The 13,660-nt window shown below is 44.5% G+C and overlaps 1 protein-coding gene across 4 annotated transcripts in view; it reads right to left on the bottom strand.

Moving 5' to 3' along the window:
* Tp53bp2 (tumor protein p53 binding protein, 2) overlaps window positions 1-12,841 on the bottom strand; it is a 56,656-nt gene extending 43,815 nt beyond the window's left edge. For 3 of the 4 annotated variants that reach the window (XM_087581041.1, XM_087581043.1, XM_087581044.1), the window contains exon 1: window positions 12,554-12,841. In XM_087581041.1, coding sequence (XP_087437167.1) covers window positions 12,554-12,580 — 27 coding nt within the window. In that variant the 5' untranslated portion in view covers window positions 12,581-12,841. The remainder of the gene's footprint in view (window positions 1-12,553) is intronic. The other variant, NM_001427417.1, reaches the window with a different exon arrangement.
* Window positions 12,842-13,660: the final 819 nt, after the last annotated feature.

Raw genomic sequence — 13,660 nt, 5'->3', positions numbered from 1 at the left:
TCCCTCCAGTTCATATTTTGTTGTACTCACTCAAAGCCCCAGACTGCTCTCTGGGGAACAATACCACAAAGCTCCTTTTTACCTGGCCCTGCAAAAATAACCTTTCCATACACTTTGACTCAGTAAGGATCGTCTATGTGTGCATCCATGCATGTGCACACGGGAGTGTCCATGGAGGTCAGAGGCTGACATCAGGCGTTGCCAAGCCTGGCTTTTATGTGGATACTGAGGGCCCATATTCACATTCGACACTTTCACGGCAAGCACTTTATTACCCAAGGACCCTTCCTCCCAATTCCCGCAGAGAGGACCTAAGAAATAACAGGCCAATGAGATGCTCCAGTGGATAAGTCACAACACAAGCCTGATTTCCTGAATTTGAGACCCAGAGTATACATACATAAAGAGGGAAAGGAAACACTATATCCACAAAGCTGTCACTCGTGTACGTGTCTGTGCATGTGCCAGTGTATGTCCATGTGTGCATCTGTCTGTATATCATACACAGACAATAATATTGAATTTTTTAATTACAAAATAACATTAAGGACTGTGGTATTGCTCAGGGGCAGAACAAGGGTCTATCATATGTCAGAGCCTGGGTTGTTTTAGCCCAACCACAGCTATGCAACACTTGAAGAGGTTTCAAAAGATCAGACCATTCCAGTCAGCCTCCTGCTCCTGTGGTCACACTGCTGGCAGGAAGTATAAGTGTCAGCTGGCTTCCTCATGCAGGTATGCTCTGTCCAGCCTCTGCATGAACCAGTGTAGGATTCACCCAATCTCTGACAAGGCAGCATATAGGTCTCAGTGGATGTGGAACCTTCTTCAGGAGCCCCATGCACACTTCTCTTTAGTCCCTTCCCACCCTCCCTGAGGACACTCCAGCTGTAATACAGTTCTACAAGGACCACTCCTCACAACAGCCCCCAAGATGTTTGCTGGGCTTCCTCCTACCTAGAGTCTACTCTGGGCTGTCATGTTGAAAATTGCTATGAATTCTACCAATCTTCTATTAGAATTCTATTAGGACTCAATCATATTAAAACTCCTTGTGCCCACTAAATACACTTGTATCCTGGCATACTTTTAAGTCCATCAGTCTTGATCAGTCAAATCTGAGTTATTAAAAACAAAATCACAAAATCATAGCCAATGATTTTTTTTGCATTATCAACTATTTCTTAGGCCACTTATAAGAAGTTAGAATTGGCTAGTAACACACATATCAATGTGAACAATATTCTGTGAGAAAGTTAATCATACATAAACTATGCTGGCACTCATTCCATACTATGTAGACTATCATTTTCTAAGACAATCCACATGGAGGGGTTGAGCAATAAATTGTGTGGGTTTGTTTTTGTTGTGATTGTTTTGGTTTGATTTCTTGGTTTGTTTTGTTTTCGAGATAGGGTTTCTCTGTGTAGCTCTGGCTGTCCTGGAACTCACTCTGTAGACCAGGCTGGCCTCAAAACCAGAGATCTACCTGCCTCTGCCTCCCAAGTGCTAGGATTAAAGGCATTGCCGTCACTATCTGGCAAAATGTGGCTATTTTAATTAAAGCAAAACGGGATTATACAGGAAAAAGTATTTATAAGCAAAGAGCCCTGTCTTGGCTGTCATGTCAGATAACCTTTCCTATATCTGAGCAGATTTACAGCTGCTTCTCTAGTCATCTTTCAGCATGGTTCTCTTCAAAGTCAAGTCACTCAAAGGAAGCTAGCCCCTGTCTGTCTGTCTGTCTGTCTGTCTGTCTGCCTGCCTGCCTGCCTGCCCCTTAACCCCAACCCCTTGCTAGCCTCAGTGCCTCCAAACCATGCACTCATTAACATGTACGGTTATCATGCAGTCACAGTTCAAGCAACAGGAATACAGGGATGAAAAACTGCCTTCTTTGGGGCAGAATGGAAAGTAATATCACACAGCTGAACTGTGGAAGATCAAGAATAAGAAGTGTAGGGCTGGAGAGACGGCTCAGCGATTAAGAGCACTGGCTGCTCTTCCAGAACACCCTGATTCAATCCCCAGCACTGGTATGGTGGCTCACAACTGTCTGTAACTCCAGTCCCAGTTTGCTTCGCACTTCTATGGGTACCGTACACGCACGGTACTCAGACATATATGTAGGCAAAACACCCATACACATAAAAATAATAAAATGTTTTTATGGGATAAGAAGTACAGGCTTTATTGCTGGGGAAGTCATTAGAACAGTTTTGCATGTTCCGATTTCAGATAATTCCAATGCAATTATAGAAATAAAGAGTGAATATTCCTTACCCAAAAGGCTTAGGACTACAAATGTTCCAGAATTAACTTTGTCTCTGTATTTTGGGGCATTTGCAAATACTCATAAAAATCTTATGAAGGAGACTGAAGTATGAACATAAATTCATGTGTCATACCTAATACATACATAATACATACACCTAATACATGCAGCTTTAATAAAGGTTGCATTTTTAACTGCTACTCTTCACATGAGATTAGATGTGAAATATTCTACTTGTGACCTCTTGTCCACATTTAAGATTTCAGATTCTGGAATTGTTTCTTGGTTGGTTGGTTGGTTGGTTGGTTGGTTGGTTGGTTAGTTTGATCAGGGGTGCTATGTGCTTAAAGCTTAGCTGGGTATGGTAGCTCACACCTATAATCTCAGCACCTAAAACATTGAGGCACAAGGATCATCCAAAGTTCCATGGCCAGTCTGGGTTACATATAAAGGGGGGACCCTAAAACTTCTATTAAATGATGTGTTCCACAGTAATAGTTTTAAGTCACCAAATAAGAAATCTAAAATCCACACTCTCCTCTCCTCTCGTCTGGAACAGCTTACCAGCAGGCCCTGCTCATGTTGAAGCCATCCCTACAACTGCAGACTAACTCAGACATAAAACCTCCTCTAGCTGCTCCTACACAAACCCCAACTGCCGCAGAGTAAATTTCTCTTTGCCTGTCAGCCACTCTTACTACATCCCACTGAGTTTACTCAGCCCCTGCACACAGCGACTGCCCAACCTGTTTCTGTCCGAGTGAACTAACAGTCCCACGTCAGAGATGCGAGACTCCACAGAAGATGAGAACAGTGACAGGAGGCTAGAACCTGGTGGTCAGTACGTGTGCCTCAGAAAACGTTTACCCATAGCACAGCATTTCTTCAAAGTGAGCTCCTTCAAAGCGAGAGGAGACAATGTCTCAAATGAAAGGGATACAACTGTGCCTATTTGGAGACAAAGTTAAAAACCTTTTCAACTATACTTAAACTGAATCCGGTCAAAGTTCAAATACTTCATCCAGAGCAATGTCCCTCCAGCTCACTCAGCTTTCAGTAGCTGTCATAATCACAAATAGATTAAAGGAGAAAAATAGGTATTTAATAAATTCTTCCTATCTGCAACTACTCTGTAAGATTAATGTTGTTGTGCTCTCCCCTGAAGTGGGCAATGCTACTTTATTACATACGTGACTTGTTTTACATGAAGGTAGCATTAAATATTTCATTTTTCCTTTCACACAGTAAGATGGCAAAGTCCAAAGGAATAGAGCTAGCTATGGACGGCAAGATAAAAAAGGGCACAGCTGAGGTCCTGTGAGCAAGAGGAAAAGCAAACACCCAAAGTCCTGTGAGCAAGAGAAAAAGCAAACACCCAATGGACAGCCCACAGCACCCTGAAGAGATTCCTCAGGAGCATGCAGATGGCAGTAAGTATGGCCAGATGCTCTCCTTAAATGCTCATGTCCGTGTGTTGAATCTTTTTTTTTTTTTTCTTTTCTTTTTTTCGGAGCTGGGGACCGAACCCAGGGCCTTGCGCTTGCTAGGCAAGCGCTCTACCACTGAGCTAAATCCCCAACCCCCCCATGTGTTGAATCTTTTGATACCTTCCTGTAGGTATCCTTGATACAACAAGGCTTAATTTCATTGGGCTGGGTAACAAAGAAACTTGGTATCTGGCTAAGGAGTTTATTGTGCTATATTAGAGGACTATCTTGAAGAATCATGGAGAGGGAAAAACTGTTGTTCAGAAAGACCACAAGGAAGACACAAGTTTGTATAGACTGGAACAAAACTAATGACAAGGTGAACATTGCACAGCCCTGTTCCTGAGGGAGGAAAGAAGGGAAGGAGGGAAGGAGGGAAGGAGGGAGGGAGGGAAGGAGGGAAAGAGGGAGGAAGGGAAAGAGAGAGAGAGAGAGAGAGAGAGAGAGAGAGAGAGAGAGAGAGAGAGACTGGAGTAAGAGGCTCGGTGCATACTGACCAAAGGCTGAAGGGAAACTCAGGAAAGAAGGAGGGTAAATGCCTGTGCCTCTGGCTCTACAAAGCAACACCAACCAAAGACCCCAGATACCTTTAAAGGACAGTGTTGGACGCCAGCGAGACAGCCCAACAGGTAAGTGCTGGCTGTGTATGCCTCACAGCCAAGCTGCATCCCCAGAGCCCACTGCAGGAGAAAACCTTCTCCCCTGAGAGTTGTCCTCTGATGTCCACATGTGTACTGTGGCATGCACAACTGCACATTTACACATACCAAATAAGAGACTAAAAGTAATCTTTTGTTCAAAATAGTGTCCCTACTTCATAAAATAAACACATTCATCAAAAATGCCCTGCATCTCACAGACTAGTGGTCATCATCTACAGTTAGTGTGATGGAGAAAACATAAAGAAACAGTTTCTAAAATTAAAGTCAGCTTGACTTGATTGCCTTAGGTCTCTGCCTACTTTGCATCTGTTAGGAATATGAAAACAGCACTGATTTCGGGGCATAGGGGAGGTCATAGAGTAGTTAGGCTCTAAAGCTGCTAGAGTAACACAGCTACGTGGTCCAAAGCTTTCTAAAGCACTTACAAGGTTGTGGGGGCATGCTAATGTGAACACTTCATTAATTAAAACCTGAGCTGGGCCTGGTAGACTACAAACACTGTGTATCTGGAAGGTTGAGAAAAGAGGATTGGAAATGCAAGGTCTTCCCGCATGCGCCACAGCACACATTCAAGCTAGCGTGGGAAACCTATTGTGGAGATCTATCTCAAAAGTGAGAAAAAGTCATGAGGCTGGAGGGGTGACTGTTCTTCAGAGGACCCACCCTGTGGCTCACAATCATCTGTAACTCCAATCCTGGTGGATCTGACACCCTCTTCTGCTCTCCACGGGCACTAGGCATGTTAAACGGACATACACAGAGACAAAATACATTTTTAAAATAAATAATCATGGGGTTTGTTACCGTTTTAAGACCGAGTGCTGTGGACTGCATGCACAATCCCCAATACAGAACGAGAAGTGAGGAAATGAATAGCAGGTAAATAGCTTGATTCCCACCTTGTTCTGATTCCGAACCCTAGGAAATCTATTATTTCTCCTTTCAATGTCATCTGAAGCAGGCGAAGAGAACAAGTGGTAAACTTTGATTCTACAAACTGTTTGTACCATCAGCTGGGCCATTGGTGTGGCAAGGCATTTTGTCTACTTCTCACAGTGTTCTTACACCCTTCTCCAACCCTTCCACACGGCACCCCTAGAATCCTTTCTCCATGGAACGAGCCTTCCCAGTCATCGTATCACGCCAACTCTCAGCATCCTGCTCTCAAGTGTCTGTCATTCCGCAGAAAGGCTCCATGCTGCCAGCTCTCTACCTTACTTCCTGCTGCTCTCTCCCGCCCTCAGAGCTCTGGTCTAGCTGGTTTCCCATGCTTCATGATAATAAGTCTCTGCCCCAGACATAGGGATTCTGCCTGTTTGAACTGTTGGCCCTTTGCTTCCTGACACGCAGATCCAGTACAAATGTCAGTTCTGGACTACTCAACTACAAAGCAGCTACTGGAACCTAACTTAAATCCCACCTAAGGCCATTACTTCCTTTTGCATTTGTCCCCACCTCTACAAGATCCATGAAAGGTAGTCTTCCTGACAGTTGTCCTGTTTTGAATCCACAAGACTCAGAAAGGAGCCTGAAACACTGCAGACATTCACTTAACACGTACTGAGTATGGGCTGGCCCCAAACAGCCATCATGAAGAAAACTAAAGAGGCCAATTAGGATTCCATCCCAATCAGCCCTGACACTGGGTTCACCATATGGTCCTGAGTGTGCCAAAGAAGCCCTACCCCACTATCTCCACACTTCTTCAGTTCTTTTGCACCATCCAACCAACTGGAAATGGTTGTCAAGTGAGTCCAGCTATTTCAGTTTCCATCTTTAACATTTCCTAGTACCCGTATTCCATCCTCTGTTTGTTTTGTTTTCACCACCATCTCCTTCAAACCCTGTTTACAAGTACCACTGCAGCTTTATTAGACATCCTTCACAATTATTAAGCCCCTTCCCCCTCTCTGTGAATGAGAAAGATCTGAGGCACACTCCACAGAGGTAGGGGAATTGTTTCAAAGGTCGCTGCAATATTCCCTTTACTGAGGAGCAAGTAGCCACCTCCCTTTCACTGGGAACTTGGTAAGAAATCAACCAATGTTCTCAATCTGTTTTTCTACTTCAAAAGTTAGTTACATTCTGGAGAGAACTCTTTAAGATTTTTATGTATGTGTGTATATGTGTGTGAGAGAGTATATACCATAGGTGTGGTCCCTGCGGAGGTCAGAAGTGAGTGTTGGATCCCCAGGGCAGAAGATGTTCTGAACCATCCAACTTGGGTGCTGAGAAGCCAATTCCAGTTCCTTGCAAGAGCAAGTGCCCTTAACCACTGAGTCTTCTCTCTAGCCTCTGAAGAGCAATACTTGAAGTTATCATTAGCCATCAGCCAAAATAACATTCCAAGTGTTTGCTCTGCAACGTTCAGAAATATCCAAGCTATGAGCTTGCAAGCTTGAACAGAGCAAGAACTTGCAAAAAGCTAGTTCGAATCTCACTTCAGTAGAATGCTCAGGAGCAAACTACTGAAACAACTTTGAGTTTCAAATTCTGTTGGATAAGAGCAGAAAGATCAACTCTGCTGTGTACCAAGGAGATTAGCTTCTGGGCTCTCTCTAGGTTACTGGGCTGTGTTAGGCAAAGGAGCTCTAAATAGAGGCCTTCTGTTGGACCTGCAGGGGAGTTAGGTTTTCCACACCTCTTCAACCCACCTCCAACTCCAGGGTTTCAAACAGTTGGTCCCACAGTGGGAGATCAGTCAAGTGCCCTGGCCATCATTTTTATTATCACCAGTAGCTTAAATTGATACTTTATAATTGTTTATTGCATTTGCTATAACACTACATTCCTGTAGGGCTTTTCCTTGACCTGTTTGAAATTTGTCTAAATTTCTAAGCTCCGAGGGATCTGGTTGGTACCTCTGGCCTCCACAGGCACCTGCGTTCATATGCACATATATTAACACTTACCCCCCCCCACACACACACACGATATTAAAATTTCCTAAGAAAGCAACTACCGTGTTTCAGAAGCCCAGTTGTTTCGATCAGTCAACTGATCATTGACAATTTGGTGCTACTATAATTTAAAGAAAACATCTTTTAAATTATTTTACATAGAAAAAAAGCTATCAGAACCAAAATATATAACTTGCTATGTTTCTTACCCACAACTAAGATTTTGCATTTCTCCGATAAAACAGTATTTAGTATTTTTGGTTTTTTCCAGACCGGTTTCTCTGTATGCCCTGGCTGTCCTGGAACTCACTCTGTACACCAGGCTGACCTCGAACTCACAGAGATAAATATGCCTTTCTGCCTTCTGATTGCTGGAATTAAAGGTGAGACCCACCACCACCTGGCCTAGTATTTAATATTCTAATAATGCTGCCTCCTTCGTGCTTCCTGCTTTCCTAAAGAGCTCCTGTAACCAAAACTTCCACATTCAATATAGATGCAGAATCTTAAGTCTTATTTACCACTCCAACTAAGAATACATTTCAAATGTGGTCATTTTATCTACATGTTCTCATTCTAACTGATTAGAGAAAAATGTACCTAAATGTATCAAAGCCCAGTATTTAGTGTTTGGCTTGATTAAGTGGCATACTCTGAAAAGAACACTCTGGATTCCTAAGCTCTTACGTCTTATGCCTCTTATTCTTTGAGACACTCGTTAGTGGAAAAATCTAGGGAGAGGTTTATAGCACATGAAGGTATCAGACCAGCATGCACTGCTACGCAGTCATCCCGCGTGAACTGAAGCAAACCTGGTTTATCTGTAGACTTCACAAGGGCTTGGTGCTAAGACAGTTTTTAGAAACCTTTTTGAGGAGTGCCACACTGCAGTAGATCACCAAGAGATAAGGGGCAAGAAACAGTATTCCTTAACAGCTCCAGTGCAGAAAGTCCTCATTGTCTGAGGCAGAGGGGCCCACTAGCTCTTCCTAGAAGAGTTAAGAATGACCTTCCAAGGCCCCTTCCAGATAAGCTAATTCACTTGAACTTTTAAAACATGGGGCAGCACATACTCGTTTACATTTCTTTATACTAAGTCTGACTTCCCTGAAAGGAAAAACAAACAAACAAACAAACAAACAAACAAACAGAACAGAACATTTCAAATGGGTTTCACATGTAATATAACTGAAATCGCAAGGCCACAAAACTGAAACACAGGAAATGTGAGATTTTTTTTTTTTTGCACATTTTTAAAAACGGATGATTCAACAGCCTTTGAGAATCCCAGCTCTCTAGAGGCAGGAACCCGTTTCTACCCCAGGCTTCGATGTGGAATGAAACCAACATATGCCACCTTCTTGTATTCCTATTTGGCTAGAAGGAATTCTTTCAGAGCACAGCATAACCACACAGGCCCAATGCTGCACATCTGTAACTCGAAAAAAAAAAATGCAATTTCAGCTTGGAAAATCTTGGCAAATAAAACTGGACTTTTAAAAACACCGTGTTTAAACAGAAGTCAGGCTTTGCACAAAGCGAAACTACAGAAACAGAAAAGCTGCTGACCACGTGTCCCAGTGCTAAAGGAGTCCCTGAGATAACCAAGGTGCTGCACCTAACGCCGGACGCTCAAAGGATCGGATTTTGGATTCCAGCACTGCCAACCAGCTCCGCCTCACTATGCCCCTGCAGCACCGACAGAGAACAGGGCACACACTTAAAACTAAACCACAGCCAGGTAAACTGAGCTTTCAAAACAAGCTGTCGTGTCTGGGAAACATTACATATGGCATGATGACATCCGGTTTGATTGCACATGCAGGACAGTCACCACCAGGAACACACGGCCATTTAATCGTAATTAAAATGAAATCATCTTTTCACGTTCGGTTCCTCACTCACAATAGCCACACTGTGTACAAGACACTGGCAGACAATCTAGGGCAGCACAGCCCACTGTCTACACCAGTATGCCAACTGCTCGCTCCCATACAGGCAAATTCAAGCCCTCTGGCCTTCTGTGGGGTGGGGTTTTCCACAGGTAATGTTGGCTTTTTAACTTGCCATATAAATAGCAGATACGAACAGAAATTCTCATGAAGCTGTTTTCTGAAAAGAGCAGCAAATGTAAGCTCTTTCAAAAAAAACATATTTTTGTTGGAATATAACAATTCACCAAGTGAAAGCAATACATAAAAGAGATCTAGTGTGATTTTCAAGTGGGTGAGAATTTCTGTTTTGGATAATTGCCTCCATTTGAAAATCAATTACAACGAATGGAACACTAACAAGCCGCTCTCTCCAAGCACAAATAACCCTTGGTAAATGAAGGTAAGGTGTGGACCACGAAGTCAGTTCCCCTCACTAAGTGGTGCAGATACCACAGAAAAGAGATGCTAGCCATGGCAGGTATCTGAAAACAAGAGTGGCCATCGTCCCCATGTCACAATACCCTATCATTAGCCCCACTGCGACTCTCTACTTATTTCTAGTCACACTACTAAAACGCATCTTTGCTCCTGGGTTTGTAGCCAATTATCACATCATGGGCCACATAAAGGAGAACCACTTGAGTCTGCACTATTTGGTAACAAAATACATGGCTACCATTTGCTCATATGCATTTAATATAATTCAGTAGAACTCAAAAATGCCTTCCAAAGCAAACTAAGGAATGTACTCAGTGCCACAGAACTACATTTGAAAATGGTAAATTACGTATATTTTACATTTAAAAGGAGCCATCAAGGAGACTGCTGTGCGTTCTGAATGCCCGCCTTCTCAGTTCATATGGTGCTTTTCCTGATAAACGGGTTAGTTTTTCCAAAGTAATAACAGAACAGAACAAAGCCTTACTCATACTAGACGACAACTCCAAGCATAGTAAACGCTCAAGAAGAGCGCATTTAAGAAAATGGCTTTAAGCCAGTGCTGGGATAGCCCATGTCTGTTACCCCAGCACTCCAGACGCTGTTGCGGGAGGACTGCTGTGAGCTACAGGGCAGCCTGGGCTGCAGAGTAGGCACCACACCAGCCAGGTACTGCACAGCAAGATCCTACCCCAAAGAACCAAAACGTACTTGTAAGGGCTTTACAGCTCAGTGACAGAGCGCTGGTCTAGTGTATACAAGGCCCTGGATTGGATTCCAAGCACCACACACACAGAAGTTTTATTTTCGAGTACCCTTATAACACACAAGTATAAAAGCATATACAACATTCGGCTTGGGTGCTGGAATGATAGCTTAGCCATTAGGAGAACTTGTTATTCTTATAGAGGTCCTGGGTTCAATTCCCACACCTACACAGCCACTCAAGACCATTCATAACTTATTTTCCAGGGGATCTGATGATCTCTTTTGACCTCTGTGGGCACCAGGCACACACGTGGCAGAGTCATACATAAATGAATCTCTTGTAAAAAGAACACCAGGATGCTAAATGAAAATGTATCATATTGTTATCACAGACTAAGAATCTCACGTTTAATCCCTAATTCAGGAGTTTTATTTAGCACCTATTCCAAGCCAGGCACTGTATTAATCCCTTCCTTCTTAAAGGGTGATTCCAATCTTTCAAACCACCCTAAGAATTGGCATTCTAAACGCCCCCCAAGATACAGATGATGAAGATTAGAGACAATTTTTTTCTTAAAACATCTGGGATCGCTTAATGCTATGCAACATTCCAAAGGGCATCGAATTTCAAAGCTTGCATGCACACTACGCCTCTTCTATTAAAAGTCTACTCTGACATCAGAAAAGCAGTCAAAGCCACTCTACTTGCTTAAGTGACTTTAGTCCCAAGACTCATAACTTTTTACAAGAACTCTGATAATCTGCTATGTAGTTTGGAGAAAAACATTCCTACATAAAACAAGAAACAAAGGGCACATTGATATTAAATGGATCTTTTGGGAAATCATCCTGCAACAACAACAACAAAAAAAAAAAAAAAAAAAAAAAAAAAAACCTATTCTTTCCCTTTTTCTGTTCAGGGAAAGCCGATGGCAATCTGCAAAAGTTTTTTTTCCCCAACAGTGAAATAAAAGCACAGGAATAAAAAACGTTAACAAAACAGTCTATCATAATCAAGGTATAAAACAGTCTATCATAATCAAGGTATGTATTTTAAGATATTCACATCACAGCCCTAACTTAATAAGCCAGAAGTTACAAACTGGACTAAACCAGACTAAACCACAAGTTACAAAATGCTAATACAAAATTTCTTGACTCTTAGCAATAGTAACCATCCCAAGCCATGTAAACCCAAATAACCAATTATGTATGTGTCCAACGTAGAAAAATTTAGGAACACCCTCCAGGGCACAAAGGGGCAAAGAGACAATAGAGTATATTCTGCATGAGTAATTACAAACACAAAACAGAACATTCAGACACAAATTTTAACAATATATTTCTTGGATTTTACAAAAGCAAAAAAAAGGTTGTTTTAAGTTTTTATCGTTTTGTTTTCTTAAACAAGTGATGATATGACTAAAATACGTGACATTTTCAAAGAATATATAAAGATTATTTTTAAAAAGGACTTAAATTGATTGCGATTAATCCTGTCTGAGAGAAAACAAATACAGCACCCACGAGGAAATAAACACAGGGCTGCAGAAGCCACCATAACCAGCCAGATCCTGTGCTCGCTAAGGAAAGGGGACTTTTTGGAAACACCTCAGCCCAACCTGCAATTCACCTGCGACGCTGGCTAAGTCAGATGCCAAAAGAATTTACTCATCTTTCTTAGAGATCTTGCAGAAAAAGCTGGGGGAGCGAGGCACAGAAGTTTTCCTCCGAACTAAAACTTTCAAGACTGCATTTACTAAAACCTGTTTCCACAACGAGATATAGATAGGGTGACTTGGCTGCTATCGCCGACATCAGATCGAAATTCAAGTTAAAAAAAAAACTGGCAGAAAGAAAAAGAAAGGCAAGCCTTTTCAAGCGTTAAAACAATTAAAAGAAATAGGCTAAGAACAAGGTTCCCCGGCTCTTGACCTTCAAAACAAGACCCTCAAAGGTCTCATCCGAGAGGCAAAGTTTGGAGCAGCGGCCCGGGCTGCCGCACTGCCTGCCGGGCAGCATCGCGACGGTCGCGGGGACCGGGAGGGACGGAGCCTCCAGAGCCCCGAAGCCCCGAGCTCGACCGGCTCCGCTGACCCGGCCCCCCAGCCCCGTACACTTCCGGGCCCCAGCACGCCCACCCGCTTACCGGCATCATTTTGGACCCGAACCGCATGGAAGCGGGGGTCTGGCCGCGGCCTGGCGGAGCAGAAGTGGCCCGGGGGTCGCGGGCCCGGGGAAGCGGAGCGAGAACGAGGTCGCGCGCCCGGCGGCCGACCTGTTGCGAGGCAGCGGCGAGTGAGTCCCCTCAGCCGATCCAGAGGTCACCGAGCCCCGGGCCCACTCCCCTCGCCTGTCCCCGGGACGCGGCTTTGTCTCGGCGCTCGCGACTCCCACCTCCTCCTCCTCCTCCTCCTCCTCCTCGCCGAAACCAACTAATCCCGGCCGGGTCCCCACAGAGGCGCGCTGGCCCCGCCCCCCGCGAAGCCCCGCCCGCGGCGCGCCCGGAGGCTTGAGGAAAGGGAGGGGTGGAACGCCGACCCGGGAGGCGAAGGCGCATGCGCAGATTCTGGGGGCGGTGCCAGAGGAGGCGGGAACCTTTGCTCCCGGGGAGGAAAGCACAGGCCGCGGAGCTGCTCCAGAACGCGCCTCCAGGCGGAGCCAGGGCGCGGGAAGGCGGTGCCTCAGGAGAACAATAATCGTAAAACACGGGGTTGGAGCCCAGGGCTGTGTCCCTCACCTCGTTGGCAGTCGCGAGTTGCTCAAGAGTTTTGAGCCCTTTGCCTTAGGAGCGGTGAGCCAGTCACAAGGTGCCCGGACGCAGAGGGGTCAAGGCAGCGCCACCTCACACACCTGACTCGGGGAGCCCTGAGGGATCCGACCCCCCCACAAGATGGAGACTCGCAAGTCCTCCTAGCCGGAGCACGATCCTGACAGAAGGCACTCTCAGATTCGTCTTTCCTTCCACTCCTCAGGCAATGTCCCAGGCCTCACCTGAATGTCCTGTTACTCCTAAATGTAAGAAGGAAAAAGTACTTCGATGTTACCGAAGTGGTAGGCTTCGTGTGTTTTGGACAGTACAGTCAAAGGATTTGAAAATGGGTAAAAAAGCTTTCTAGGGCGCTCTTCAGCTCGTCACGCCCTGTGTTTACTCTTAACACAAGAATCATCTTTTTTGCGCAGTGGAAGCTCACGCTGGGAAATCTGCGATGGTTCGCTTTGATAGGGAGGCAGAGCTAGTTGAGGAGTCCTCTTC

Source organism: Rattus norvegicus, chromosome 13 (genome assembly GCF_021556685.1).
Source record: "Rattus norvegicus strain SHRSP/BbbUtx chromosome 13, alternate assembly SHRSP_T2T, whole genome shotgun sequence".
NCBI lineage: Eukaryota > Metazoa > Chordata > Mammalia > Rodentia > Muridae > Rattus > Rattus norvegicus.
This window is presented reverse-complemented; position numbering and strand designations above follow the sequence as displayed.